The sequence below is a fragment of the Cricetulus griseus genome, chromosome 9, assembly GCF_003668045.3.
Source record: "Cricetulus griseus strain 17A/GY chromosome 9, alternate assembly CriGri-PICRH-1.0, whole genome shotgun sequence".
NCBI lineage: Eukaryota > Metazoa > Chordata > Mammalia > Rodentia > Cricetidae > Cricetulus > Cricetulus griseus.
The window spans coordinates 4,209,802-4,235,064 of record NC_048602.1 but is presented as its reverse complement, the minus strand read 5'-3'; the positions used below and the strand labels follow the sequence as shown (position 1 = coordinate 4,235,064).

Genomic DNA, 25,263 nt, shown 5'->3' with positions numbered 1-25,263 from the left:
TTTTGTTTTGCGACACAGGGTTTCTCTGTAGGTTTGGAGGTTGTCCTGGAACTCACTCTGTAGACCAGGCTGGCCTCGAACTCACAGAGATCCGCCTGCCTCTGCCTCCTGAGTGCTGGGATTAAAGGCGTGCGCCACCACCGCCCGGCCTCCTCCCCCCCAGATTTTTTTTTTTTTTTTGCGACAGGGTTTATCTGTCTCTTGCACCACCGCTGGCTCAAAGTAGACAATCTTAAAGACACTTGCTGTCACAAGAACAAGCAAGATAGTGATGTTTATAACTCAGTGTCTAAAGCAAGTGGTTCTTCTCGGAGCCAACAGCCAAGAAGCCCTGTGGCCTCTTCCACTGGAACCCAGCCAGGTCTCCCGGGTCAGTTACCTCGGCAGCCCCCCGCCAGGATCGCACTGCTTCCTCCAGTTCAGGTGTGTGACTCACACCAGACAGACTGCTGCTGTTCTTTCTTTCCGGCACAACTACCTCGGCAAAGCAAGAGTGAGCCACCGGCTGGACTTTTTGCAGGGCGTGAGTCAAAAACTGGAAATGGACTTGCACCACCGTCAGGAAACATCGCCCCAACACCTGTGAAAACAAGAGAGCCAGGGGCTTTTAGGTTGTGGGTTACTCACGGATTAGTGCAATAAATTCCCAACTGTTAACATATTTGGAATCATAAAAGCACGCACTGCTAAAAAGTCCCCCTGCCTCTTGGGCCTTGGTACTAGAAGTTTAGAAGTCAAAACATTTCAAAGCAAGCATAAGGCCCAGACACAAATGGGTCTTTCAACTTCCCGCCACCTGTCCTTCCTCACTTCCGTCTAGACTCTAAGCTCCTGCTGGGTCAGAGCCATCTATAATCTCAATTATGGCCACGGAGTGTTCAGAATGCAAAAGAAAACTCATGGAATGTGATTAAAAATCTGAAGAGTTGGTCTGACGGAGAAGACATTCCAGTGGAAATGGAACCCAAAGATACTAATAGTTTCAGTGCTGGGCTAATACTGTTTTGAAACAAAGTTGTCTGTCCTGTTCACAGTCTTACAAAACAAAGCAGACAGACAGACCAGTTTTCCAGAAGTCAGCAAAACACAGGAGACATTCCCATCAGCAGATCAGAAAACCACTAATCCTACACACTCAGTGGTTGGTTGAGTGGTTAATAATTCAAATAGCCCCAGTTGTTCTGGAACTCACTATGTAGTCCAAGCTGGTCTCGAACTCACAGAGATCCGCCTGCCTCTGCTTCCCAAGTGCTGGGATTAAAGGCATGCACCACCATATTCATCGGGAAATTCATTTTTTTTTTCAAACAATAAACTTGCCAGATGGTGGTGATGCAGTTGGTAATTTTAGCATTTCGGAGGCTTAAGCAGAAGCATCATGAGTTCAAGACCAGCCTGGTCTACAAGAGCATGAAAGCAACAACAATAATATGCTGTGGAATATTTTGATTGCACTCTGACACTCCTGACTGCCAATAAAGTTAACCCTTGAATCAGAGGGTGGAGTCAACATTTAGTTGGCCAGAATTAACCATAGAGTTTTTGGCCGACCCAAACTGGGATAGAGAGACACAGAAAGGATCAGGGAGGGGCTCAGAAAGATTTGAGGGCCTTTTTGATCTGGAAGTGTGGAGAGGCAGGGTCGACTGATCAGTCCTCGGGTGTTCTTTGGATCTATCAGGTTCTTACTCCAATATCGGATCCCCAAGTTTTATTTAATAATAGAACAATATAACAGTCACTTCATCTGGGACTTCAAAAATAGAAGCAAAATCCCATGTTAACAGACAAGTATTCCAAATTGTTAGCCTTGTGGACATTTTAAGTCATGAAAGAGCATTTGCGTGGAGGTCAGGGCAGCGGTCCTTTTTCTGTCCGCAGACTATTTCCTTTCCTTTATGTTTTTGGTGGTACTTAAAGAACTGATTTCCTCACAAGCTCCTTTAGCTCCAATCAGATGCCTTCTGGCTTCCGAGGGCAATGCACCCACACACAAGAAGATTAATTAAAGAAAAATAATTTCAAAGACTTGATTCCAGGGCCTGAAATAGAACAAGTAAGACCTAACACCCTCAGCCCTTTTTATTTTTTATCTTTGCACTTTAAGACAAGGTTTCACTAAAAAGCCCAGGCTGGCTTTGAACTTACAGTGCTCCTGCCTCAGCCTAAGTCTCTTGGATTTCAGGAGTGCACAACTCCCAGTCTGGGTTTTTTGTTTTTGTTTTTTTTTAACTTGACCACAGCTGTGATATGTTTGTTAGGATTTCACATGTTTCTCTTTTTAAAGCAGAGGGAGAAACTGCCAGCTGCAAAGATACTAAGTTTGGAGAACTGCAAGTTCAAGGCCAGCCTGGGCAACTTGGTAAGACCCCTCCCCCCCCCCCCCCCCCGTCCCATCTCCAAATACAAGAGAGTCCTACTGTGTGTACTGTTCTCTAACGTCCCAGAGAGTCCCCATCCAGCCTCATTTTGCTGAAGAAAACTGAGAAGGGCTAGCTCCCAATATCACACCTACTCCCTCAGAATGATCTCCCCCCTGTGGAAATCACCAGAACAAACAAGCCAATGAAACATTTCATCCAAAACTAAAGCAAACAACCAAACAAAAAGCTCACACCAAAGTGTCACCTTCTGTAGTGGACAGCTAAGTCAAAGCTGAGCTCCGCCCAAACGTCCGGGGTTCCCACTGCCTCTTCCTCAGAGCCCCTCCCCATTAAGGCTCTGTCTCTGAAGGGGAGCACGAGGGACAACACAGGGGCAGCAGACATGAATTACACACTACCAATCAGCTTTAGCTGAGCATTCGGCATGCGCTTAGTCTACACTACGGATTTCAGATGGGTCATGTTTCTGCAAACATAGGACATGTAAATGCCTAACATGTACAGAGCTGGAAAACCGCGACGGTACACGGGAAGGAAGTAGAAGGACAAAGCCCTGTGCCATGAGGGTTATGCACTAACCATGGGGCGAGGAGAGACAACAAAGCCACAAACAGACACACAGGGTCAGGGGCAGCTGGAGAACGGAACTGCCTGGCAGGTGCTGAGGAAAAGGCTCTCTGAGGATAGAGCCAAGGAAGAAAGCTGCATCTCCCACTCAGAAAGGGATATTCTGAGAGATGCGGTGAAGCCTGGTGTCTAACTCACAGACATGTGGGGCTAGAGTGGGTGCCCCTGCCGCAGGGTGCCAGCCTGTCCGTCCGTCTGTCCGCCTGCTGTCTCAGCTGCTTGTTGTGTGTTTGACCTCAGATGAGTCATTTAATCTACAGCTCTTCTGACAAATGCCTTCCTCCTTCCCACGATGTGGAAAGCGTCAACCCAATTATGATTGTGGCAAAATACACGCTGTAAATAATTAATTAAAGGCTAACCCAACCCTAAGCCTTGGAAACTGGTTTCAGCGACCACATATTCTACAATGTCACCTCGAGTGAGACACATAAACACCACCTTCTGAGAGGCCAGGGCTCCAGGCCCTGTCCACCCTTTCCCTATCTCATCTCACTTTGGCCCCGTTCCCAAGCCCCGTGACAGATCTCACCTCCCTGACTCAGGGACGGGCCAGTTCTTGGGTGACTGTCCTCACACAGGTTTGGAAGAGTGTATGTCCCAGGGTCACAAAGAAAAAGTCAGTTAGGGAACGGGTGAGTGGAACAGGCAAGGACAGGCACTTCCGTTTAAAACAGCACTGAAGATTCACCAACAGCCACCACCGTAACCCACCCCGCATGCAAAGTAACCACGTGAAGTGAGAGCCATGTGCCCATTTTACAGATGACAAAGACAGGCTTCAAAAGATAAAACTTGCAGGGCTGGAGAGATGCATGGGCTGCTCTTCCAAAGGATCAGGGTTGAATTCCCAGCACCCACATGGCAGCTCACAACTGTCTGCAACTCCAGTTCCAAACATGTATGAAGGCAAAACACCGATGCACATAAAATAAAAATAATTAAAAAAAAAAAAAAAGATAAACTTCCTTAATGTCAGTAGGTTTAACTGAGGATTTGAAACCAGGTCTGTCTCCCTCCAAAAGGCATTTCTAACCACCAGGCTTCCCTGTCCAGCTGTGAGAAGATCTGGGATGTAAAGAAAATAGTGGGTATGTCCTAAAGATATCTGGAACGCAGGTAATTACCAGGGACCTGTTTACTGGGGATTCCTGATGGCCAACAAGGGTCTATCACAAGCCAGGTGCCATGTGCATGCCTGTCATCCTAGCACTCAGGAGCCGAGGCCAGAGGTCCACGCTGAGCACGGGAGCACACGAACCCCCCATTCCTTGGCCCCAGAGGCAACGCTGGAGTCATGGGTATACCCAGAGCTGATTCTTCCTGATGTGTTTGTTTGCTGCTAATGTTTATTTATTTTTCTATATGTTTGCCTACATATATATCTGAGCACCATGTGCAAGCCTGGTGTCTGAAAGGCCGGAAGAGGGTCCTGGATCCCCTGGAACTGCAATTACACACAGTGCTGGGAACTGAACTCGGGTCTTCTCCAAGAGCAGCCACCTCTCCAGTCACTGGGTGGTTTCCCGGGGCAGCGAGTCATCCAGTCCCGACTGGCCTCACCAGTGCAGCCAAGAGTAACCTTGCACTGAGATTACAGGCTTGGATCACCATGTCCTGTTTTTTCTCATAAATTTTATATCTTAAGCAGATTACAAAGGGTCCTAATTTCAGGCCATAGTGTTTAAGAACTAAAAGACATCCTTTCTACAGAGTGTAGCTGCTGTGGGTCAATCTGCATGTGAACTCTACCTTCTTGGAGTGTTTGGGAATGAATTCTATTTCAGCTATTCCTTCTTACGGTCCCCCACTCAGCACTCACCACCTGCAGATGAACGGAACTGTTGGTGCCCAGGCCGACCTCATCTCCCACGACAGCTTGCTTTTCCCCATGGACCCAGAGTACAGTGCTCTACTTCACTCCACTGGGAGCTCATCTTTCTCAAGTCCCTAGCAAGACAAGAACTAAGCCACTCTGTACCTTCTGTCTGAGCAGATTAAAAGTCTCCAGAGAGGAAGGGAGTTGCCAGGGTGGCTGCTTCCATTAGAAACTCCACAGCTGTTCCAACTCCACTTGTCTGTCTCCAATACTCACCTATACCTTACAGATTCCATTTCTTCCAGAGTCTTCAACCTGGCTTTGAATACAGCTTTTGTTTTTTGAGAATTACAGAATCATTACATGAACGACCTAGCCCACAAACCAGAATGTGATTCTGCTATAGCTAAATGTGTCTTGGGAGAAACAGAGAGTGCAACAGACGACTTGTGGACCTCGGAAAGTGCTTCTGAAAACTGTACTACAGGTTAAGGGGGGAAAACACAAGCTTACTGAAAATGTCGTGTGTGTAACACTGACAAGGACTGCTGGTGCTGTGGTGTGGTGGAATGCTTGCTGCTTGAGAAAGACTCAGATTTCCATCCCCTGGGCATAATTCCTCCTGATTAACAAAAACTGGTACACCTTTCTTAGCCAGTACTTCCCATCAGAGAGATGTCACACTGTGCGTACGGAGGAGCCAGGGAGTGCAGTTAAAGTCGGAGGATGCTCCACAGCAGCACCAACACCAAACACCGCCAACTCAGGCAAAATTACCTTCTGCCCTGAATAAGCTGCTGTGCCGCCAGGAAAAACGGAGGAGGTGGTTTCTGAGCTCCTGTCGAATGGGCTAAGCACATGACATGCAAAACTTTTAACAGTGATACATTCTCACTTTTAACTGGGCTGAGATTAGGGTGGTGGGTTTGCTAAAAAATAAATAGTACCAACTATTTCCAAATAAATATAGCCAGCATCTATAGCCTTTTCTGAATCCTAGACCTATACCTTGGGTATTTTAGCAAAACCTAGATGGTATATGTTTGTTTTGTGATTCATTTTCCAAATAAACTATACCAAAATATACCGCTGGGCTGGGGTAAAGGTCAATAATACAGTGCCTGCCTTAGCATGCACAGGTCCTGAGTTTAATTTACTACCATGTAATACGTGCTGGATATATAAGAAGTCTTTCTTGTTCTTATTTTTCAGACAGGGTCTCACTATCTAGCCCAGAAATTCTTATGTAGCCTCATACTCATACATGCAAAGACTGCTTCCCAAATGCTGGATTAAAGGTTTGTTCTAACATACCCAGCCTTTTTTTTCTTCAAGATTTTTAAAAATTATTTTTAAACTATGTGTATTTGTTGTGTGTTCATGTGAGCACAGGTGACTGTAGAGTCCAAACGATGGTATTAGGTCCCCTGGAGCTACACTCACAGGTGGCTGTGAGCCACCCAACATGGATACAGGAGGCCAGCTTAGGTTCTGCAAGAGCGCTACTTGCTCTTTACCTCAGAGACATCTCTCCAGCCATGTTGCAGCTACATTGCTATAAATGTTAATATAACTAATGGCAATTGTAAATCTCATCCAGGGAAGAGCCCACTGTGTTGGAGCATGCTTGTATTCCCAGCAAGAGAACCTAGAGTTAAAAGCCTTCTTGGCTATGAGAGACCCTGCCTTAAAAAAAAAAAAAAAAAGATTATCCAGGGAAAGGCTACTAAAGGAAAGTAACTAAGTCCACATTATCCCACCCCAGATCCAAGGTTATATGGAGTAGAAATAAAAATATATTCACGTCACCACCACCATCATATGGCCCAGAACCCCATTAGAATTTTGGAAATTGTTTTTGTTGATCTAGTATATTTGTGTTAGACGTTGTCACTGCCTTAAGAATATTTCAGAAATGAGTACAGTAGTACACAGCTGCAGCCTCGGCTTTTCAGGAGGCTGAGGCAGGAGGACCACTCTAAAAGCATGAGTTTAAAGTCAGCCTGGGCAACACGAGGCTATTTCAACAACATAAAAAAGTGTAACTTGAACCAGTGTTTCACAAGCTGCTTCCCTGAGGCTCTGAGCCCCATGCCCACCTGTCAGGGACCCTGCAGCCAGTTTACCTCCATGGTGTTCTAACGGTGATTCTGTGGCAGGGCTTGGGATGGGTCAGAGAGGAAGCCTGGCCTGTCTGTGTCAGCAATGCTCAGAGGGTGAGCCTGCCCTCTGCCTTGACCCACTGCTTTGCTCAGCATCCAACATCCATGATACTACGACGGCGGCTTCAATCCCTTCTGGCTTTTCAGCCGATCCTGTTTCAGACTCTCTGGCTGCTTCCCAGTCATCTTCTGACCTCTCCATGCTGGAGGACCTGAAGGCTTACTCGATGACCGCATCCAGTTTTCCATCTTTAAATAGCATCACAAACAGACAGTCCCCACAGTTTATGACTGAGGACCTCACAATGTGTGTGTCCTCCCCTACTGCTCTTATCTCAGTAAACAGCAGTGCCAGGCAGTGACCCAGGCACATAAAGAAACTCTGGAGGCACACCACACCACACACACACACCATGTAATTCCAGCAACTGGGAGGCAGAAGCAGGCTAATCTTTGCACGTCCTTGAGTACAAGGCTAGCCTGGTCTACATAGGGAGGCCCTATCTCAAAACATACCAAAAACATAAACAAAAACACAACAATAACAAACCTAAATATACAAAACTGCTAAAATATTCATCAGGGCTAGGAGATGGCTTAGTGAGGGAAAAAAGCCCCAGAAGCCCAGAAGCAGCATACAAAAATCTAGATGGTAATATCCACCTGAAATCCCACATTCCCATGGTGACTGAGAGAGGGAGACAGAAGTTCAAAGTTAGCTAGCCTAGAGTAAGGTCATACACAGAGCAGTAGCAGAAACAAAAGTGACACTGCCTCAGTAGGGAGGAAGGTGGGAACCAACTTCCAGAAGTGGCATGTGCACCCCCCACACACTCTCACACACAAAACAAGTCATTACATACAGACCACCCATTCACCAGTTTCCAGTTCAGTGAGGTAAGTTCTAGATGGATGGTGGTGGCTGTGCACCATGTGAATGTTTTGACTGTTACTGAACTTGCCAAAGGTTAAATCTGCAAATTCTACATTACACATATTCCACCTTATTAAGAAACTAGTCCTGCCGGGTGGTGGCAGTGCATGACTTTAATCCCAGCACTTGGGAGGCAGAGGCAGGCAGATTTCTGTGAGTTCAAGACCAGCCTGGTCTACAAAGCTACAAAGAGAAACCCTGACTCGGAAAAAAAAAAAAAAAAGAAAGAAAGAAAGAAAAAAAGAAAAAGAAAAGAAACTAGTCCTAAACTAGGCATGGTGGTATATTCCTGTAATCCCTACCCTGGGAGGAGGGAGCAGGAGGGATTCAAAGTCATCCACAGGCATCTAGTGAGTTCAAGGCCAGCCTGAGCTACACAAGACCCTGTCTCAAAAGACAAAACAAAACAAAAAAAATACCCTCCAAAACAAATAACCAAACAATGATGGAACTGTTCCATTCCAAGCTACTACAATCTCTTGCTTGGGTTACTGTTGAAAGGTTCAGGCATTATGCTGGCCTGCCTCTGTCACCTGGCAGAATCCACTCAGGCAGTGCCCTGGTCAGCCCAGGGTTGCATGGGAACTAAGTCTGCATGCAGGTGCAAAGGACCCCTTTAAAAGACAGACCCTGCCCATTTACATTCTCTACACTTCTCTCTCTCTGCTCTCTCTACTCTCTCCTTCTCTGCTCTTCTCTTCTCCCACCTATGCGCTCTCTCTCTCTCTCTCTCTCTCTCTCTCTCTCTCTCTCTCTCTCTCTCTCTCTCTCTCTTTCTCTCTCTGGCGGCCGGCCATGGCGGTCAGCCATCACCCCTGTTCCTCTTCTCTCTTAGTCTTGCTACTCTGCTGGGCCTCTAATAAACTAGTTAATGTGTCTCTTAGTCTCACGTCTCATCTTCCTCCTCTCCGTCCTTATCTTTAATTTAAGCAAAACAGTAATAACTGTGATGGCCTCTAAACAGTGCCGGGCTTGGCCTTCAGCTGTGCTGCCTGCACCCTGGACAGCATGTAAACTTGGAAGAGATGAAGGAGCCACTTGTTTCCCTGTATGGAAGGAAACCCAGCAGTCTCATAAAGTACTTCCCTACACATCTTCATGGGCCAAACCTTAGCAAGTGTCATTGTCAGCTGTCAGGGAAACTGGGCAGGGTAACCCTTACCCTAGGCACAATTTGCTTGAAAAACAAGGAGCTTCTTCTTAAGGAAGAAGGGGACTGGCACTAGGAAGCAATCAACAGCCTTCCCTTCTTGCTCTCTGCCCTCCTCTTCATACCTAGTGCCACAGCCTTTTCAGCAGGCCTGGGGCACTGTCTGTGATCACCCATCTCTGCAGGTGGCCGCTACTGCCTCTGCCTTTTAATCAGGAGGTAGCTGGTAGAGTGCAAAAGGCAAAGCAGACCAGATGGCTGGGACCTGCTCAGGGCTTCTACAGACAGGAAGTGTTCACAGGGTTCCTCCACATCCAGCTACTTGCATTTTCCTGGTTCTGAACACTGTACCACTAGCCTGGGGGGCAAGAAGCTTGGTCCCAAGAAGGGATGTACTCTGTGTGTACACAATGGCCTGAGGCACTGGAGAAGGACACTTACCCTCTGTGTGCTGATTCTAAGACTGATTTTGGGGGTGCTGGGTCGAGAACTCAGGACCCTGTACATGCCAACCAAGCACCCACCACTGGTCTACACCCCCAGCCCTGTCCCAAAAGATTTCAGACTATTTTACAGATGGTCTGATTTTAAAGATAAGAGAGGTTGCAAGAATATGACATTATTCAATCATATGGAATCTAAACTCACCAGCAGCCATAAGCTGGTCTTCAGGAAAGCTAGCCCTACCTAAAATGATATTCTCCGAACTCTTTACTTCTGAGTCACTATTTTCCCATGAAATCTAATCATCCCTTGGGTTTTTCTTTCTTCCTTCCTCCCTCTCTCCCTCTTTCAACAGGGTCTCCCGTGTAGCCTAGGCTGGCCTGCAGCTCACCACCGCCCTCCCTCAGTCTCCTGAGTGCTTGGAATGCAGGTAGGTGTACAGCACCATGCTTGACTTCCCTGGGTTTTCTAAGTACTCAGCAATAGCCTGGGCTGGGAGAAGACCGATTCACGTGCACTCGCGGCCAAGCAAACCGATCACTGGTTAGGTCCTCTGCACGCCCAGCATGCAGCTGTAGCTCTCTCCACCCTGTCACACTGCTGTGCCACCATCAAACGCTTCCGTCTCGCACTGGGCCCCACTATTTTCGTCTAGTCCCCCCACTCTCCGGCCTCTTTTGTTTTAAAGCAAAATCCAATCAACCAAGAGCCAATACATGCTCAAAGTTAACTCAAATTAACTTTTTTATCCATGACAGGAGTTTCCCTGTGTAGCTTTGGCTGCTCTACTCCTGCTCTGTAAACCAGGCTGGCCTCACAGAGATCCTCCTGCCTCTGCCTCTGCCTCCTAGAGCTGGGATTGAAAGTGTGCACCACCCAGGCCATCTTAAATGAACTTAACTGGTGTCTGAGTCTTGATCCCCAAAAGATCATCTTGTTATAACTCTCTTAATCTAGAGAAGTGTCCTTTACCTGTTTTCATGTAACTGATCTGGACAAGCCACATCAGCTGACCCAAGTAAATTCCACCTTCTGTCAGATTACTTTCTTGTGGTACAGTGTAACTCAATGACACACACACACACACACACACACACACACACACACACACACACACACACAGAGAGAGAGAGAGAGAGAGAGAGAGAGACTGCCTATGGACTCAAAGTTCACTCTAGAGGCTTGATTAGAGAACCTCAGGGGTTTCCCTGGTCTCTGGATGCTTTATAACAAGGGGAGGAAGTAAAGACTTTGATGAGGGACTAAAGTGTAACTCGGCAGTAAAATACACTGCTCAGCATATTTATCAATTAAACTCATCTGGCCCTGGGTTTGACCCCAGCACCAAGTAAATAGTAAATAAAATGAAAATAAACTGTCCAGGCAGTTTTTACTGTATGGCACCAGGAAACACCATCTGCCTTGACTCTGGTGATACAGACCACTGACACTGATCACTGGGATTTGGGTACAGAAGGCCTAATCCCTCCTTTATGCAACTCCCTGGCAACCTTTCACCAAACAGCTTTATTCTCTATTACTGGCCACTGTTAGAGTAACTCAATTCCCCATGGTCAACAAAATGACTTTTCTAACTGTGTGAGCCCTTCCATGAGGAAGGGTGTGGAATTCTTTTATACAGAAGTTTCTTTAGCCCAACCAAGCTACTCAGTTATTAGTTAAATAACACACCAGGAAAGCAAAGATCTGCTTAATTCCTTACTTTCCTCTTTTCATTTATTATTGTTACTGTTTGTCTTGTTTTGTTTTGAGACAGGCCTCAGTTTGTGCTGGGACCTGCTATGAAGGTGAGGCTGGACAGATCCTCCCAACTCTGCTTCCTAAACGCAGCGATTAAATGTGTGAGCCACCAGGACTGGCCTCTTTCGCCTTTCAGTTAGCAATCTCAGCACTGACCTGGATTAACTGTAGACACTAGGAAAGTAGATGGGATCGCTGTGGAAGTGAGGGAAACAAGCAAGACAGAAGGGATCTGGAGGGAGAAATGGGGACATGCAGGGGGTTAGTTAGAGAGGGAGGAGGGAGCAGGGTGACGTCACGTCTCAAAGTCATAGGAATCACACCATTAACTGTCTCCCTAAGCACATCTATACCATATGTAAGTTGGTGTATACATCACAGACATAGCTTAAAGGAACGCTGTTCCCATCTGGGCTGACAATGCTCCCCGTGAGAACCTTAGACTACCTAACAAACCCCAGCACCAGGTGTAAGAAGCCCTCTTCTGAGTTGCTCGGGGATGCCGAAGACTCTCAAAACATTATAGGCTTGCTGTTTCCCTTGACTGACCCCAAAGGTGGAAGGTAAGTCTCTAGTGCTGAAGACACCATTTACCTTGGACACAGAGCCCAGGAGACTGACCTGACCTTCCTTCCTGAGGACTAGCTTTTGCAGCACAAAACACACCATGCACACTCCCAAAGGAGGTAACCAGCAGTGCAAGCTAACTCCAGTGCCCATGAACCACAATGCCCAGCAGAACAGTGCGATAGTGGCAGGCATATTCTCACAGCTACCAACCGTTTCTAAACTTCAGGCCTATTCAACAAAAGGGAAATCATTTCTGGTACTGAAAACTTAGCCAACTCCCTAGGGCTAGAGAAGCCATGTATCTTGGAGTAGAACCTACAGCCACCATTTTACTAAGCTCATATAATCACTGTGCTCGAAATGTTTGTCCTTCTACCCAGAAATAAGTGTAGTCCTTATCCTTCATCAAGGAAACAAGAAAACTTGTCCTTGCAACAGAAGACCGTTATAGAAAGCAGTAACCTATCAAAATGCAGAATTCTACAACACAGCTCCTGTACCTCAGGTTCAGGGATTCATTACAGATGGTGGGGTAGAAAGCCAGAGGAAAAGGAAGACTGTGTCATTGCAAATGTCAGTGCGACACCACCAAGCCTCACCAACATGGCTTAACAAGACCTGAACCAGAACACCACCACCAGATATACTCATGTGATATCCCCCTACTAAGGCCTTAAGTGAAGAGCACACTAAGCTGTCATCCAGTATCAAAAGGATCAGCCCTGAGAACATACATACAATAGCATACAGACTGAGCAAGCTGTAACTGTTTGTTTGTGTGTACACGGGAGGGTCTGGAGGGAGAGAGGGGAAGATGGATGCAATATAATTACAATCTCAAAACAATTTTAAAAGTTACTTTAAAATTGGTGGTGACAGCGCACGCCTTTTATCCCAGCACTCAGGAGGCAGAGGCAGGTGGATGTCTGTGAGTTCGAAGCCAGCTTGATCAACAGAGTGAGTTCCAAGACAGCCAGGGTTACACAGAGAAACCCTGCCTCAAAAAACAAACAAAACTATAAAATGCTGGGTGCAACTTAGAGGCAGGCTCTGAGAGTTTGAGGCCAACCTGGTCTACACAGTGAGTTTCAGGACAGCCAGAGCTACATAGTGAGACCCTGTCTCGGGTGCGGGGCAGGACTGGGTTACTGTCTTACTAGGGTTTCTGCTGCTGTGAAGAGACACCATGAACACAGCAACTCTTATAAAGGAAAGCATTTTATTGGGTCTGGCTTATAGTTTCAGTCCATTTTTGTTATGTCAAGAAGCATGACGGCACACAGGCAGACATGGTGCAGGACGAGCTCAGAGTTCTACATCTTTTTGTTTTGTTTTATATTTTGAGACAGGGTTTCTCTGTGTAGCTTTGGAGCCTATCCTGGAACTAGCTCTTGTAGACCAGGCTGGTTTCGAACTCACAGAGATCCATTGCCTCTGCCTCCCGAGTGCTGGGATTAAAGGCGTGCGCCACCAACGCCTGGCTCTACATCTTGATCTACGGGAAACAGAAGCAACTATGACACTGGGCACAGCTTGAGTCTAGGAGACCTCAAAAGCCCGCTCCCACGGTGACACTCTTCCTCCAACATGGCCACGCCTCCTGTGCCAACAGTTCTTTCACACCACCACAGCTACTCTTCTGTTTGTGGTCTTATTATAGAACCCACTGGCCTGGATTTCACTATGTAGACCAGGCTAGTCCAGAACTCACAAACACCCACCTGCCCCTAACTCCTGGTTTCTAGGACTAAAAGTATGTGCCATCATATCCAACTCCATATAAGCCTTTTATGACACAAACCCCATTTTCTGATTAACAGTAACAATTTTGGATTTGGTTTTGGCATATACAGTTAGGGAATAGTGTAATTTGCTATGGAAGATTTATTAACTAGGCATGGTAGGTAGCACATATCTTTAATGTCAGCACTCAGGGGACAGAGGCAAGCAGATCTGTAAATTTGAGGCTAGTCTCAGCTACAAAGTGAGTTCCAAGCCAGCCAAGGTTACACAGAGAAATCTTTCCTCCAAAAAAATGAGAAGTAAGAAGATCTACCAGTCAAACAAAGACATAACAATGGATTTTTTTACCTTTAGGAGGAAAAAAAAAATCACATCTTTAAACAACTTCTAATATTTTTCATTACTATTGCTGTATAGTATTTTTGGCATATACCTATCCAAAACAAATGGTAACATACCTGAACTAAGGCCCTTAAGAGTGAGTCAGTACAGAAGTTACTTTAAACACATTCATGAGGACTTACAGGACGCCAAGGGGGCGCAGTATGTCAAACTAAAAGCCAGGGTTTGTTCAATGAGGTAGAGGTGTGATTTCTTGTCTTCCTGTCAGACTTGAGAAGCCAGTAAAAAAAAATGCACAGTCCCCTCCAAGTGTATGACCCCCGAGAGCCCTGTAGCCATCCTGTGTTTTTGGATCATCTACACAGCACCTGCCCAGGCACCTGGTCCTCAAGCCACTGAGGGCCCCAAGTGAAACCAGAGCTCCCTGGCTGGCACCGTATGAGGAACACCAGTGGATAAGAAAGCAGCATCCGTTCACTACAGGAGGACGGAGGAGCCCATCTTGCAGCCCTCCTCCTTTCCTGTCCCTGCCCGTCTCTGACTTTCTTCCTTTCTAACTGCTCAGTGGGCTGTGAGGTGGCTCAGAAACTAAGGGTGCTTCCTTTACTTGCTTGCAAGCCTGATGACGTGAGCTGACATGGTAGGAGATAAACAACTCCCCAAAGTTGTCTCCTGAACTCCATGTGTGTACAGTGGCCCACACAGGTGCATACATACACCAATAAATAAAACACAATTTAAAAAGGCCCACCCTAGCACTCTCCTTTCTGTTCCCTGTTTCAACCGCAGGGGGCCCTGCTGCGCTTCCAACACTCCGGGCTGACTGGCTCGGAGGTTCTGCCTCACCACCTTCGCTCTCCACTCACGAGTAACTTCTCCGTGAGGCTCCTTCCAGCCCCCTCTAAAAGCACAACCATTCTCGAGACACAGAGGGAGACATTCCTGACTTTTCACTGCTACGTCCCATGGCTGCAACAGCACCTGACCTCAATAAAGGCTGCAACTGATACTTGCAGAATCGCTGTGTGTATCACAAGCCAATGTCATTTACTAGTGCTGGGTCATGTGACTTTCTCATAGATACAGACCTAAGACACACGACCACCAGTGTGAACTACAGGATTAACTGTAAATGATTCACAACGGATTGCAAATCAAAGACAAACAGCCAACTCAATTCAGCCAGCCTGGCATTTTTAAAGAACACTGAAGTTAAGACAATCACAACAAATCCTCAAGTGGACTTTCCTAGGACCCCAGAGGTCCACTGGAGCCCACTCCTTAAAATAGCGTGCAGGCAGGCCATCAAAGCTTTGCACAACTAACTAGCTCAATGTGGGAAAAGGCACCTTCCCTAGATTCACATTTTGACGTTATTTCAGGACTCCACGGAGAAGGGTCCTGACAGTGGCTGCCAGTGGCTTAATCAATGCTTCTTGGCCACTTCCAGGCATGGCCAATGAACACGCTGCCCTCCACTTCTATGCCCCATTCAAAGTGCAAGGCGAGCAAAATAGCGATTGTCCATAAAAGAGGTTTTCTTGAGCTTTTATACTAAAAACGAGTGCTGGCCAGGAGCCTAACTTGGTGGCACTCACCTGCATTCCCAGCACTGGGGAGGCTGAGACAAGGGACCACCTTCATCATAAAGAAACCCTGCCTCAAAAAATAATGTCAAAGCCGGGCGGTGGTGGCACACGCCTTTGATCCCAGCACTCGGGAGGCAGAGCAGGCGGATCTCTGTGAGTTCAAGACCAGCCTGGTCTACAAGAGCTAGTTCCAGGACAGCCTCCAAAGCCACAGAGAAACCCTGTCTCGAAAAAACCAATAATAATAATAATAATAATAATAATAATAATAATAATCCTGTCAAAGGTTCCAGCACCAGGCAGGTGATACCCCTTAGGCCACAAGAGGAGAGGCAGCCCAAGACACACAGGGGAAAGGACGCTGCTGCCTTGGGAGTGTTCTGCAGCAGTGACCGGCTCTACTGCCATGAGTTCCAATTAGAGGACATCTTGCTGGTACTTCTTTCTCACCCAGCTTTCACACAGAATGGTGCTCTACTCTTCAGAGAAGGCCTCTCTGCACCTGCCAAGCCATGTCAGAAGCAATCACCCAATGAGACCATCCACTGGGTACCGTTTTTACAAGCACTAACTGCTTCTGATCTTCATGAGAACACCAGTAGGTGGTTGGTCATTCCATTGTATAGACAGGCAGACTGAGGCTCAAGCTATATGAGCACTGAGAAACAGAGCCATTTGAATGTTTTGACTTCATGGCATAGCTCACTTCCAGGGCAGGCATGCCAGTGTCAGCAGCACAAGTCAACTAAGAAACACCACAGTCACAACTCATGCTCCAAAAGCAGCATTCAGGGTATGGGGTAAGCCACTGGAAGGCACCAACAGGACAGGACCTGCGGAAAAGTCAGACTGGCAGAGCCTACAGTCAGTCAGCACCTGAGCTCCTGGAGGCAGGCTGAATCACTATTGGTCTATTAACACCACACACAGGCACACGGGGGGGAGAGGGGACACACCGCACATCCCACTTTGTGAGGCATTTGAATACTCCTAAAGGTCTTCCTTTATACACAGCCCTGGCCAGAAAGCCAACAGCACAGCGCCAGCAAGGGCAATGCACGCCTGCACCTCCTGGGAGGAGGCAGGACAAGCAGGAAACATGAGAAGGGCCTCCCTCTATGGCAACCCACTCTGGAGGTTAACAACCCAGTCCTTCCAAAGCTACAACTCACTCAGGACAGTCCTGCTCGCTGCTCACACTTACCAACCTAACAACTCTAAAGCCACACTCCTACCCACTATTATACCTGAGAGATAAGCTTTGCTGGGGACAAAGCCCATCCAAACTATTCAGACTCCTTTTCCCAGGAAGACTGTTGGAGAGTCTCTTAGGGCTTTGATTATGAAACCAGGGGAGCTTGGGAGCAACAAAATACCAACAGGAGAAAAAGCCCAAATGCCTCGGTTTTTCTTTTGAGTCTGGTTAACAGTAGAGAAGAACCCTTACTGGCCTAACTACCCTGGTAGTATAAGAATATACTATATATGTAAAAAAAAAAAAAGGGGGGGGGGCTGGAGAGATGGCTCAGCAGTTAAAGAGCACTGGCTGCTCTTCAGAAGAGCCAGGTTCAATTCCCAGCACCCACATGGCAGCTCACAGCTGTCTGTAACTCCAGTTCCAGGGGGTCCAACTCCCTCACACAGACAGACAGACATGCAGGCAGAATACCAATGCATATAAAATGAAAATAAGTAAATCATTAAAAATAAAAACCTTAAGAAAAAAGAATTTTAGAAACAGCCAATACTGCTCTAGGGAAAAAGTATAATGCTGGGCTGGTGGGATGCTCAGCGGGAAACAGCATTTCCTGCCAACCCTAAATACCTAAACTCTATTGACAGGTCCCACACGGTGGAAGGAGAGCACACCCCTCTTACCGCCACAGGTTAAGCATGCATGTGTACACATACCCATACCCTCAAAATAAATAAGTGATGAATGCAATAAAAAGTTTTCAGATATAATGTTACATCTATGGGTCTGCTTGACAGACACATTTTAAAACTAATTTATAAGTCAGTTTTTCCACACAGAACAGACCCACAGACTCCAAAATTCATCAACAGAAAGCAGTTTCCAGAGTAGCGTTGGAAACAGAAAGTCTGTTTAGTCTATTATGTACAAAAGCCATGGTTATAGTCCAACTATCTTAACTATCAGAGTTTCAATGAGGAAAGCCAAGTTAAAATTCTAAACTGCAACAATCAGAAGCATTTCCCAGCCCAGTATGTTAGTATGTGGTAGCAATCTCAACACTTGGGAGGCTAAGGTAAGAGGACTGTGAGTTCAAGGACACCCTGGGTTAGTGATACAACCTGTTACCAAATCAAAACACAGACAACAAGACAGGCCTGGCAGCACTCAGGTGGACAGGAGGACTCCTGCAAATTGGACAAAGATCACTCTACATAGCGAGTTCCAGGACAACCAGGGATATATATTGAGACCCTATCTCAAAAACAAAGCAAACAAAAACAATGTAGTTAATAACACATGCCCCAGTGATTCGCTAAGTTCCTGGTCTCAGTTCTCTAACTGTCCTGACTGGGGAACAAAGGTGTTTGTCCTCCATCATTAGAGACAAAACCATTTGGGTCTATCTGTCTTCTCAGACCTCCGAGGTGTGACTTGAAGAACCCAATGATACAGGTAACAAGAGAGGTAAGGCTAAACCGAGCAGTGGTGACGCACACCTTAAATCCCAGCACTCGGGAGGCAGAGGCAGGCAGATCTCGGAGTTCTAGGCCAGCATGGTCTACAGAGCGAGTTCCAGCACAGCCAGGGCTACACAGAGAAACCCTGTTTCGAAAAACAAACGAACAAAAACCCCCAAAAGCACAGCCCATGGCCACACTTAGTATTCTAAGCGCTTGTGTTGGTGCAGTATTAGGGACTGAGCGTTAAGTGCATCCCCACTTAAATGCGTCTCCAGCCTCTCACTGAGTACTTTATTTGGAAGTTAGCTTCCAATTGGAAGAAAATTAAGGACAAAAATATCCAATACAGACAAATCAGCTTGACTTTTTCTTTTGTGCATGCTGGGATTGGACCTGAGGCCTCACCCCCCTCAACCCTGACGTTAGCACTGAGCCCCCCCTTTTCTACCCCTGCTCCGGGCACTTTTAACCTACTTGAAATGAAAGCATCAGAACTTGGCAGGCAGCAAACTTTTTACAAGAGCATACCAACAGAAGGAGGACAAAGGTTATCACTGCTGCAATTCAGGCAACTTGAGGGTCCTCACTGACCTCTGCAATCCCTTTTCCCATAGGATGGTACTCTACCTCAATGTCCTGGAGACTGAACTCCTTCTGGTCTGTGAAGTTTGCAGCCCCAGCACTGAGTTCCATGAGCATCTTGGCAATCTCGGGCTTTATGGCTGAGGTCAATCGGCTGGCGGCTTCCATCACATGCTCCTGCACGTCTTTGAGCTGCATGGCGGCCTTCGAGTAGTGTGAGTTCCTGAACACGGTGCTGAAGAGGTCTGTGAGGAACGTGCTGGCACGGCAGAAGACGTTGAGGGCATCCAGGTACTTGGAGATGCCCTGCTGGATGTCAGCGATGGGGGTGGAGTGGGGCGCGGCGTGGTGGCAGCTGCCTGCAGCGGTCAGACTCCCCAGCGGGGCAGAGGGGGCCGTGGATGCCAGGGGAGAGTTCAGTGCTCGGCCCAGCTCCGGCATGGGGAACTGCTGGTGCTGCTGCACCTTGTGCTTGGACCCGCCAAGCAGGAACCGCCGCTTGTAGTCCATCTTACTGTCCTGGGCACTGCAGCAATACATGCGGGTGGGAGCTGTCCCGGGGACCACTGGCAGGTCAGGGTTCTGAGTCCTTTTTTCCCAAAACTGTAGCTAGGTATAAAAATAGTGGAGTTCTGCAAATCTAAGTTTTAGAAAAGGCATTTCCATGAGGCAGGTAACCATGTGATCCAACATAAAGGTGAGGAAAAAATGGCAGGCTTATTATATAATTAATGTTTTCAATGTAGGCAGGAATTCTGACAAAAAATAAAAGTGTGTCTGAAATGCATCCTACCCTCAATAAAGATATGCTTTCTGAGAAAAATGTTTGCTTATAATTATTTTGCAAGAATATTTTGATACTTACATTTACAACAGCAGAAAAATAACTTAACTTTTAAAATGTAATATAATGTATCTTCTATATACCAAAAAACGACCCTACGCTGGTCAACAGCATTTAGGCGGAAGGGGTTAGTTACTTCACAAGAAATCCTTAAGGAAGAGCACACCTCTGCAGAATTGACAGAACCTGCCTGTCAAATCCATTTACCTGGAAAGCTGCTTTTCAGTGCTAAAAACTTCCAAACCTCCTGTAAGGGTTTCTGGAAACAAGTTTTCTTTAAGCATGGCATTGTTACTGTGTGTCTTCTTGCTTTTGTTTGCTGAGGTAGCAGGTTCCTTGTAACATTAACAAGCAGGGCTTCCAGCCTGGGTTGGCCTGCAGCTGTAAAGCCTGAAGAAAGAAAGCACAGTCGCATCCATAAGGCCTCTAAGTCATTTCCTGTAAGGGGAAAGAAAGAAGATGAAGTCAGGGAGACTGCAAGAGGAAGAGCAAGCCTGAGCATTTCTGCAAAGCTTCGTGCTCCACTTTGGTGAGCTTCATATCAAGACAGACCAGAACAGGGTGGAGCTCAACTAAGAAAATGGGGTGAAAGCTGCTGGGGTTGGAGGTTAGGAACGTGACTCAGCACACATGAAGCACTGGATAAAACAGCTGTGATGGTCACACCTCTGACCCTGGGTGCTGCTGACCCAGGAGGTAGAGGTAAGAGGATAAAGAAGGCGGTGGTGGCGCATGCCTTTAATCCCAGCACTCGGGAGGCAGAGGCAGGTGGATCTCTGTGAGTTTGAGACCAGCCTGGTCTCCAGAGTGAGTGCCAGGACAGCCAGAGCTGTTACACAGAAAAACCCTGTCTCAGGAGGAAAAAAAAAAAATTTTAAGGTCGTATCATCAACCTAGTGTGTTCCAGGCCAGCCTGGATTACAGAAGTCCCTGTCTGAAAAGAAAAAAGAAAAAAAAAAAAAAAGAAGTTCTTGAGTTCTAACAAAGATAATGCAATGAATTAAGTCTGATTTCAGACCAACTAATCAATCTAAAGCTGATTAATGATAACACTTTGAACAAGGCCTGCTCAACATTTGGTATTCCTTTGTTTCCTCTGCAAAGAGTCTACAAGAGGACTGGATGAGTTGAACGGTCCCTGATATCCATGGCATCCAGGATGTGCTGGTCCCCAATCTGAGGATGCTGAAGCTGAGTATACAAGCTGGGATTTGGTAGTCTGCATGACACCTGTGGACATCCCTCCCCCGCCCCATGCCTCATCAACGAGCTCTACAAACCCCAAGCATAGTGCTGCACGCCTATAATCCCAGCATTTACGAGGCTGCAGCAGAGGACTGCCCAGTTTGGGCTACACGAGCAAAGGGGAACTGCCTCCACATGACTCAGAGGGTCCAGGATTGGCTGGGACTCAAATACTGCCATGTGATCAGCTGTAAATCTCTCTCTAGCGGTAACAAGAAAAAGTCTATTGTGTCTTGTACAAATCGAATTTAAAAATCTGCACTCAGGGCCTGGAGAGATGGCGAACAGGTTAAGAGCACTGACAGCTCTTCCAGAGGTCCTGAGTTCAATTCCCAGCAACCACATGGTGGCTCACAGCCATCTGTTATGAGATCTGGTGCCCACTTCCACTGTATACAAAATAGATAAACAAATAAATAAATAAATGTTAAAAAAAAACCTGCACTTAGCCAGGCAGTGGTGGCACACATGTTTAACCCCAGCACTTGGGAGACAGAGGCAGGAAGATCTTTATGAGTTCAAGGCCAGCCTGGTCCACAGAGCAAGTTTCAGGACAGCCAGGACTACACAGAGAAACCCTGTCTCAAACAAAACAAAAACCCTGCATTTATTTGCTGATTTACTTATGTGATGTTCAGAAGACAACTTGTGGGAGTCTGTTCTCTCCAACTACCATGAAAGATCCAGTCAGGCTTGGCAGCAAGCACCTGTACCCACTGTGCATGAGGCACCCTGCCAGGCAGAATTAACTTCTCTAGAAAAGATATTCTTATTTTTATTTTATGTGTATGGGAACTTTGTCTGCATTCTTGTCTGGACACTGAGTGTGCCTGGCACCTGCAGAAGTCAGAAGAGGGTAATGATTCCTGGAACTGAAGTTACAGACAGTTGTGAACGGCCATGGAAGTGCTGGGAATCAAACCCAGGTCTTCTAGAAGAGCAGCCAGTGCTCTTAACTGTTTAGCCATCTTTCCAGTCCCCAAACTACATTTAAGAAAACCAACTATAGGGGGAGGGGAAAGAATAAGATCAAAATACATGGGGGGAAAATTAATAATTTTTTAAAGCAACAACAAGAGAAAGAAAAAAAAGAAATAGAGAACCAAGTACAGCACCCTGGAGGCTGAGGTAGGAGTACATGAGTTTGAGACCAGCCCTGGCTACAGGCTGGGTTTCAGGGCAGCCTGGGCTGAAAGAAAGACCCCGTCTCAAACAAACAAACAAATAAAAATTCTGGACTCAAGACAGATAGAGTGGCTTATGCCTGTAATCCCAGCACTTGGGAAGCTGAGGCAGAAGGCTTGCAGAGGTTTGAGGCTAGCCTGGGTATAGGTACATAGTGAGTATCAGTCCAGCTGGAGCTATACAGTAAGACCCTGTCAAAGGGGACAGGACAGGATTCTGAAGTTAAAAAAAAAACACAAAAACTAACACAAGAAATACATTAAGCGGCTCAACAGCAGATCTGACCAGGAAGCAGTAAACCTGAAGACAGGTTTACTAAGGAACAGGAAGAATAAACAGGGAAAGACTTGGCTCTGAGAGACCTACAGGACACCATCAATCATACTAGCATAAACAGAACAAACACGTTTGAAGGGATGATGCTAAGAAGTCCACAAATGTGATGAGAATGAAACTACACACCCAAGAGGGTAAATGCATTCTAGTAAGATAAACTAAGAGCCACACTTGGGATACAGTATGGTCAAAACATCTAAAGACAAATTCCTAGCAGTGAAAGATGCAAGTGGACCCAAAGGTGCCTCCCATTCTTCATGGTCACTAGATAATGTCACCAGCCAGGAAACCCTGAGTCCTGTTCCTCCAGAACTTACAGAGCATGCAGTCAAAACACTTTCAGCAAAAATCAATACATAACCTCGCTTTACGTGTTTCAGTTTAAGGACACCTTGTTTGGGCTGGGGTATAATCCAGTGGTAGATTGTGTGTTTATCATGCACAAGGCCTTGTGGGTCAATCCTAGCACTAAAAACAAAAGTCCAACTCTTGCTAATGTTCAGCTGACTAATGTGAAGTGCATTAATCCCACTCAAAAGGCCTTTACCCTCCTGACTAATTAGTTACCTGCCTGTGTTTGCCTCCAAATGGCATTATATTAGAAATTAGTTTCAGCATATAAATTTTTGAGGAAATTAATATTCAGTCCATAACTTTTGAACTCTTTGTTTTTGGACAGTTCCATTCTGGTGTTTATAGCCTGAAGACAATGCCAATCTGGGCTACCAAGCAAGAGCCCCCTACCTTACCTCTTGCCTAACATGCCTAAGGCCATGGATTTGATCCCCAGGACTGGAAAACAAAAAACACATTACAATTCCTCTAAACTTTCTAAGATTGTGGTGCTAAGAGTTGTGACTACCATGGGAAATGTAATCAGGTTTCATGTACAGCAGCACAGTGGTGCATAGATGTGCAAGCATGCCCCCATACACAACAAGTAATAACGTGAAAGGTATGTTTTTAAAAATCAACACACACACACATACATGAACACCACTATCTGGGTATATTATTGATAATTTTTTAAAAATATGTTTATTTTTGGTCTGGAGAGATGGCTCAGTGGTGAAGAACACTGGCTGCTCTTCCAGAGGACCTGAGATAATTCCCAGCAACCACATGGTGGCTCACAACCATCCGTTATGAGATCTGGTGCCTCTGCTGGACTGCAGGGATACATGCAGGCAAAACACTGCATAATAAATAAAAATTAAATATATATATATGTGTATATATATATGTGTGTGTGTGTGTGTGTGTGTGTGTGTGTTTATTTTGCGTGTATGGGTGTTTTGACTTGTGTGCGAGAGCGTGCGTGCGTGCGTGCGTGCGTGTGTATGTGTGTACTGTGTGCCTGGTGTACAGGAGAGCCTTGGAGACCCTGGAATTAGAGTACGGATGGTTATAAGCCACTATGTGGGTGCTAAGACTTGAGCCCAGGTCCTCTTGCAAAAGTAGCCACCGCTCTTAACTACCACGCTTCCTCTCCAGCCCCTACACTTTCATAATTCTATTAAAAGAAAATATTCCCTGATGCTGTCTGAATGTTTTGCAAATGTATTTCCTCCACATTTATCTTCCTAAGAATTAAACTATGCTCACTCCATTCAAGGACATTTTTTCTTTCATACCGTCTTAAAAGAATCATCACCAAAAAAACATTCATGATGTTAGAAGCCACATACATATGGCCATAAATACATGCTGTGAAAGGGGCACAAGTTAGTGTGTGGCCATCCAGTAACATACTCAGGAATCCTAATGCTACTTACAATTCTCAACACAGCAGGAAATGACATTTTAGTAGGCTAAATGACACCTTTTCAACACCACAATAACTTGCGAAGGATCGCAATAGATTTAAACCAACTCAGAGCCAATTACATCATTTATAACATCCATTTCTTCAAACTAACCAACAAGTTCAACGTCAAACAACAGAAAACATTCTTGAAACTAGATGGAGAGCCAGCACAGGAGCATCCTTGGGTCCCCAGCAGGAAAATTCCAAGTGTTATTTGCTCAGGAAAGTGGTGGGAAGCACACTTCCCTCAAGGCCAGTGTACTGAGGTCAGTAAGAACAGTAAGAACAGCCTTATAGGTCTGACTGTCGGGTGATGTCCCGGTTCTGCAATGACCAGCAATGTGACCCCGAGTAAGTTCTTCAGCCTCTCTACCTCAGTGTCATCATCTATAAAAACAGATAGCAACAGTAACTACTGTTACTGAGCTAAATGAGCCCAACAGTGGTGGCGCACGACTTTAATCCCAGCACTCGGGAGGCAGAGGCAGGCGGATCTCTGTGAGTTTGAGGCCAGCCTGGTCTCCAGAGCAAGTTCTAGAACTGGTCCCATAGCTACTAAGAAACCCTATCTGGAAAAAACCAAACCAAACCAAAAACCCAGAATAATGTCTGGCACACACTAAGCATTCATGTTTGATGATGTCACACAAGACAAGAGAAGGTAAGCAGGCTTCCTTATCTCTGCTTGTCTAGAAAAACACTACTGACAAACAAGAAAGGTTTTCTTGTGTTGAGTTACCCAATGCCTAAACCAAACTGAAACCTACCTACGCTAGGGTGGGGAGCATCACATGCTTCACAAACACAAATTTCTACTTAAGTACAGTAAACAAAGAGAAATGAACCCCTGAATGAATTCATTAAAGTTTCCTATTTGACTAACATTTAATTGCTCTGGTTTGTGTGATTGTGAATGTGTGTGTGCTGCTAGGGACCAAATCCAGGATCTCACCATGGGGGTTAAGAGTTGTCTAAACATCACTGATTTCCAGGCTACATCCTCAGCCTCAGCCAGGGAATAATTTTCCATCCGGTTCAGTCATTCAGGCAACAGAGAAATCCGAGCAGCCGGTGACAGAAC

At 46.1% G+C, this 25,263-nt stretch overlaps 1 protein-coding gene across 1 annotated transcript in view; it reads right to left on the bottom strand.

Annotated features, from left to right (window-relative positions):
- The window catches only part of Garre1 (granule associated Rac and RHOG effector 1), a 77,381-nt gene that overhangs the window by 35,521 nt on the left and 16,597 nt on the right, over positions 1-25,263 (bottom strand). Inside the window, exons 3-4 of the mRNA XM_035449095.1 lie at positions 18,811-20,047; positions 380-580 (exon numbers count right to left, since the gene is read on the bottom strand). Of these exons, the coding sequence (XP_035304986.1) occupies positions 380-580; positions 18,811-19,305 (696 nt within the window). The 5' untranslated portion in view covers positions 19,306-20,047. The remainder of the gene's footprint in view (positions 1-379; positions 581-18,810; positions 20,048-25,263) is intronic.